General features: G+C 59.8%; 1 protein-coding gene across 1 annotated transcript; it reads right to left on the bottom strand.

Moving 5' to 3' along the window:
* Window positions 1–357: 357 nt before the first annotated feature.
* Window positions 358–3,655, bottom strand: RPP25 (ribonuclease P and MRP subunit p25). The gene has a single exon (XM_003901218.5). It carries the CDS (start codon window positions 2,509–2,511, stop codon window positions 1,912–1,914), a length of 600 nt encoding a protein of 199 aa, XP_003901267.1. The 5' UTR covers window positions 2,512–3,655; the 3' UTR covers window positions 358–1,911.
* Between the last annotated feature and the right edge of the window lie 1,518 nt (window positions 3,656–5,173).

Raw genomic sequence — 5,173 nt, 5'->3', positions numbered from 1 at the left:
TTGGAAAGTTGGCCCCTTTTTAGAACCAAGACCAGTCTCCCTTAAGCTTCTACCATGCAGGACCTTGTCCAAGTTTTATCACTGCCTTTAGATGCTGAAGTCCAGGAGAAGCTAGGGCATCTTGTCAGGACAGTTTACATTCTTTCCATGCTTCCTGGGCCACCCCTGAGAGGGTCAGACAAGCACACCCAAACCCCTTGGCCCTCTCCAGGGACTCATCAAGAGCAGGAATTTGGGGAGAGCAACGAGGGAAAAAGTCTGGATGACAAAGCTCACTGATCCAAAGCTCAAGCAGAGATAACTGCAGGAGAGGGAAACCTCCCTAAAGAGCCCCTCCAGTCAGCCACAGAACGTATCTCTTGTCACCAGCAGGATTTATTTCAGGGTTCTGCCAGCAAAATGACTTATAAATACATTCTTCCGCATCTCCCCCTTTCCAGGGGTGCTGCTGAGTTGCATGGGATGAGATCTACTTCTGAGATCCTGGGGCTGTATCCCACCCCCAACTCACCAGAGCTCTTCCAGCACACAGCACCACCCCCACCCCCCAGCTGGCTTAGAGTTGGGCAGAGAAGCTTATGAGGCTGTTATCTCTCAACAGACAGCTGTGCAGGGCTGGAGGCAGCAGCTTATCAGGAGGCCTGCAGTGATTCACAGCCCAAGTCCCAGCTTCTCTGCTGAATAGTAATTTCCAGCAGTGGATTTGCGCTCAGTCTCTCTCCTCCCCTTTTCCCAAGGGTGTGCTGTCCTTTCTCAGAGAGAGGGCAGCGAAGGGGAGATCCTACTCACGGAGCTGGGGGCTTTGTGCCAGCCTTCTGGGTAAGGTTCAGTTTATTGTCTGGAGGCTGCAGGTTCAGGGACCTCAGCAGGGTCTGCCACCCTTTGCAGTGACCTCCAGGAGAGTTCATCCATGCTCTCCTTCCACTCCTTCCTTTCCCTCCCAGAAAAGCAATGTGCCACTCCCTTTCCCTTAGTGGTGATGTACAGGGGAGCATGGGCCCCCATGGGCCACAGCCCCTGAGGCCAGGGCCAGCCCGGGAGGGCAGAGTGGGGGAGGAGAGAGGAAAAAGCCAGGGACTGGGAAGTGCCTTGCACCATTTTGAAGCTGTCCAGTCTCTATGCCTGACCCTGAAGACTCCAAAGGATCAGGACGCAAGGCTGGAGGGGAGGGGAGACACAAAGGGCCAGGCCAGAGCTGTCTCTGCACAGGCGGGTGGTTAGAAAAAAATTTGGGGACAGAGCCATTTTTGTGCTTGTTTTATTGGAAGCAAGACTCCAGTTGCAGGGCTCAGGGGAGGAGGCCTGGAGAGTTCAGTCCTGGGTCTCCCTCTGGGCCAGCAGGGGGAAAAGGGGTGTTAAAAGAGCTAGAACCCTCAGAGATGCTCCTCTGAAGCAGGGGAAGGAAAACTAGAAAGGAAAACTGTCCCAGGGCGGGGAGTGGAATAGGACCCCCACATCTCAGACTCTCCTACCCTCAAGCAGTCAAGTCTCACCCCCTGCCTTCTCTGTCAACGGTGGGGGTGATTCCAATAACTCTTCTCGGCTTCCACACTCCAGGTGCCCTTCGTGAATGCTGGGTGGCTTTAACCCTTGGGGGTCCCAATCAAGTTTCCAGAATCCCACTGTCCACCATTCTCCCCCAAAGAAGGTCCCAGAAAAGCTGAAGGTGAAGTTCCGTGTCTTCAGGCAACACGGGCATAAGCAGCAATCATCGCACGAAGTTTCCCTAAGGTCGTCGGGGATCCTCTCCTGCCACTTCTGGGGCCCCTCTCTTGTCGCCTTAAGGTCCATGCTACCTGCCTTGAGGAGCTGTGTCCAGGTTGTGGGCTCCGGAGGACCGAGGAGTGAAAGGCTGGAGGTGCATTTGAGGGTGGAGGCGCTGGCGGAAGATCCTGCCCACAGTTCGGAGTTTTAGGCCGTCCGATCCTCGTCCGCAGCCCCTGGCTCGGGTTGCGATCGCTTCGCGGAGCCTTCTCCAGCTGCGGGTTCCCCTAGGCTCCTCTTGGACGTTGGCGCGGCTGGCGGGGACGACGGACCAGGATCGGGGTTCGGGGGCTGGTAGCCGGGCTGTCGCGGATCCAGCGCGTCCTTGGAAAGTAGGATGGCGAGGCTGGGCACGTTCTTAAGTACGCTGAGACTAGCGACCGGCTCGCCAGGCGTCTGACCCTGCGTGGGCCCAGGCGGGAGGCTCTGCCACACCTCGCGCACGCTCCGGTAGCGCAGCCGCGTGACCTGGTGCAGGCCCGCCAGGCGGCGCTTGAGGATCTCGGCGCACGTGACGGTTTTGGTGGTGGCCCGGCCGCAGCCGCTGAAGACGATGGCGCGCGTGGCTGGCTGCGCCATGCTGGCGGTGGCGAAGGCCATCAGGTTCCGGATCTTGCTGCCTTCCTTGACCCGCATGTGCACCGCGCCCGGCGCCAGGTCTGCGAAGGGGCCAGAGCCCGGGCCGCCCCCCTCGGCCCCGCCCCCCGCCGGCGCCTCTTCGGAGCGCACCTTACGGAAGTTCTCCATGCGCCGTCGTCGCCGGGACCGCCGGCTTTGCCATGGGGCGGCCTCAACCCCGGGGCTGCATGGCCGCCGGTCTCGCCCTGGAAGGGCCCGCAGGGGTAAGGGCGCGGAAGCAGCTCGGACGCCGGCGGGCGGGCTGGGACGGCGCGATCTCGGCCCCACTTCTCTCGAGCGGGCGCCGCTCTACTCCGCGCTCTCGGCGCCCGGTGCTCCGCGCCTTTAGCTGAGGCCCCGCCCCTGCCGCCAGGCCCCTCCCCTGACCCGGCCCGGCCCGCCCGGGCCCCAGCCTCACCAGCCTTTCGTGGCAAGTCCGTGTCCTCAGCTACGCGGGCGTGGGAGCGGGCGCGCTGCGGGGCGCATGGGCAGGTGAAGGTGAAGTTCCACTACAATCGCCATCAGCGCTCTCCGAGCCAACCCTCACAAACCGGCAGCCTAAATAAAAGCTGCGCTTGCGGTGCAAACACCGCTTCAAACCCGGTATCCTAGCCCTTCCCCGTTGCAGTTGAAGGCCGCCCCTCGTCCCCTCCCAGGGAGAGATTTTCGAGAGGCTTGCTGGGGCCTCGCCCCTCCTCTCCCCGCTGGGGAACACCCCCACCTTTTTTCCGCTCCCAAGTATTCTTGCCTCAAGGACAGCTAGTGCGCGGTCAGCAGAGTGCGGGAGGAGCTGGCTGCGGCTCCACTCCGCGCCTCCCCTCGGGCGACTACGTCGCGGCGTGGTCCTCGCGGGGCGCGGGAGACCCAGGCTTCAGCCTCGCCACGCCTGTCTAGAGCTCGAGGCTCCCGGACCCCCGTCCACCCCTGGGACGTGAGGAGTGAGGCTTTGGGCCAAGCTGTTCCCCGAGGCGCGTGAGGAAGCGGGCGAGACCTCTTCTGAAAAGGCGGTAGGCTCGCTCCACCTATGCCCGAGAGCTCACCCTTAGGGCTGCGCGCTTTAGGGTGAGCCAGGCACGATGCCATGCCAACGTGGCCGCCCCCTTCCTCCCAGGCGAAATTCGATCAGGCAACCTTGGCCCCTTGAGATCCAGTGGGTCTTTTTTCGAACGGAGGCTGGGTGAACGCAGGTTTTAAGAAAGAGAAGGGAGGGGCCGGGCGCGGTGTCTCACACCTGTAATCCCAGCACTTTGAGAGGCCGAGGCGGGCGGATTACTTGAGGTCAGGAGTTCGAGACCAGCCTGGCCAACATGGTGAAAACCCGTCTCCATTAAACATACAAAAATCAGCTGGGTGTGGTGGCGCGCGCCTGTAATCCCAGCTACTCAGGAAGCTGAGGCAGGAGAAGCGCTTGAACCCGGGAGCTGAAGGCTGCAGTGAGCCGAGATCACGCCACTGCACTTCACCCAGGGTGACAGAGTAAAACTATGTCTCAAAAAAAAAAAAAAAAAATTAATTAATTAAATAAAATAAAAAAGAAAGAGAAGGGAGGGAAAGCCCATTCTCCATGCTGTGATTATTATGCATTGCATGCCTGTATCAAAACATCTCATGTACCCTCTAAATATAGACACCTATTATGTACCCACAAAAATGAAAAAGAAAGACTTTAAAAAAATAAAAAAGAGAAAGAAGGGAGGAAGATGGGGAGTTGAAGCCCTGGGGGCATTATAGAGCTACTGGATGCCTCTCTTCGGAAACTCCTCGGACCGAAGGAGAGGCCCGGGGTCTCCTGCCGGGAGAGAGAAGCATTAGAGAAAGATGAGATTGGGGCTGTCAGGAATACTGATGGAAGGGAGGGGGTCTGAGAAGGGGCCCTACCCTCCCTAAAACTGCCCTCGGGCCTCGCCTGTCCTCCTTCCACCGGCCCCACGCAGTCAGGACTGAGGGAGGTCGGCAGATCTGGTCCCAGCCAGGGGACTGTGACGGGGCGTGGCGGGGAGGGACACAGAGAGCTGGGGCTGGCAGGCAACCGGAAAAGTGCTGGGGGCATGACGGTGCCTGGGATTGCTGGGCCTCAGTTGGAGATGAGGCTGCCAGACTATATTCTGTCTCCTCCCGCTGTTCTCACCTCCTGGGCATCAGCGGCAGCTCTCAGTCCCTGCTGTTCAAAACTAGGGTTTACCCCCTTACCACTTCCTGGGAGCGGCTCTCGGTCCCTGCTGTTCAGAACCGGGGTTTACCCCCTTACCATTTCTTGGGAGTGGCTGCGGCGCCTGGACCTTGGCACCCCAGTGTGTGAATGGCTGACCCTCTCCCCGTCTCCTGGTGGAATCAGAAACCCTCGGGGTGTGCTCCGAACCAGGACTTCGGTCTCGCTCCAGTCTCCGTGGGCCCCACACAGCGGTGGGGGCTAAAGGCACAGCAGCCTTGGGAAGATACAAAGACTGTCCGCAGCGCGTAGCGGGGCGTGGAGAGCCGAGGGCTGTGTAAGGTCAGGCCCTGAGAAAAAGTCCCCGAAAGGCTGGAAGTAACGTTGGAACGGGCTGGTTGTGGAAGGAGCGAGCTCTCCGTCCCCGGGGGTATGCAAGCTTGGGCAGCAAGATCACTTGGAAGGGATTAGGCGGAGTTCTGTCATTTGGAGGAAGAGTTCTGGGAGCTTCGGGTTTGTGTAGGGCGAGGACAGGGCGGTTCTGCGTGCGGCCAGGTTGGCCCTCTATGACCCCACCGCCCCCACCCTCCTAAACTGCTGTAGAACACTCGCATTCACTGCTCTCCACAGTCGGTGAAGGGA

Source organism: Papio anubis, chromosome 7 (genome assembly GCF_008728515.1).
Source record: "Papio anubis isolate 15944 chromosome 7, Panubis1.0, whole genome shotgun sequence".
Classification (NCBI taxonomy): Eukaryota; Metazoa; Chordata; class Mammalia; order Primates; family Cercopithecidae; genus Papio; species Papio anubis.
This window is presented reverse-complemented; position numbering and strand designations above follow the sequence as displayed.

What these genes read in the sequence shown, in the direction of transcription:
- RPP25 (XM_003901218.5), bottom strand. Translation starts at nt 2,511, where the DNA reads ATGGAGAACTTCCGTAAGGTGCGCTCCGAAGAGGCGCCGGCGGGGGGC.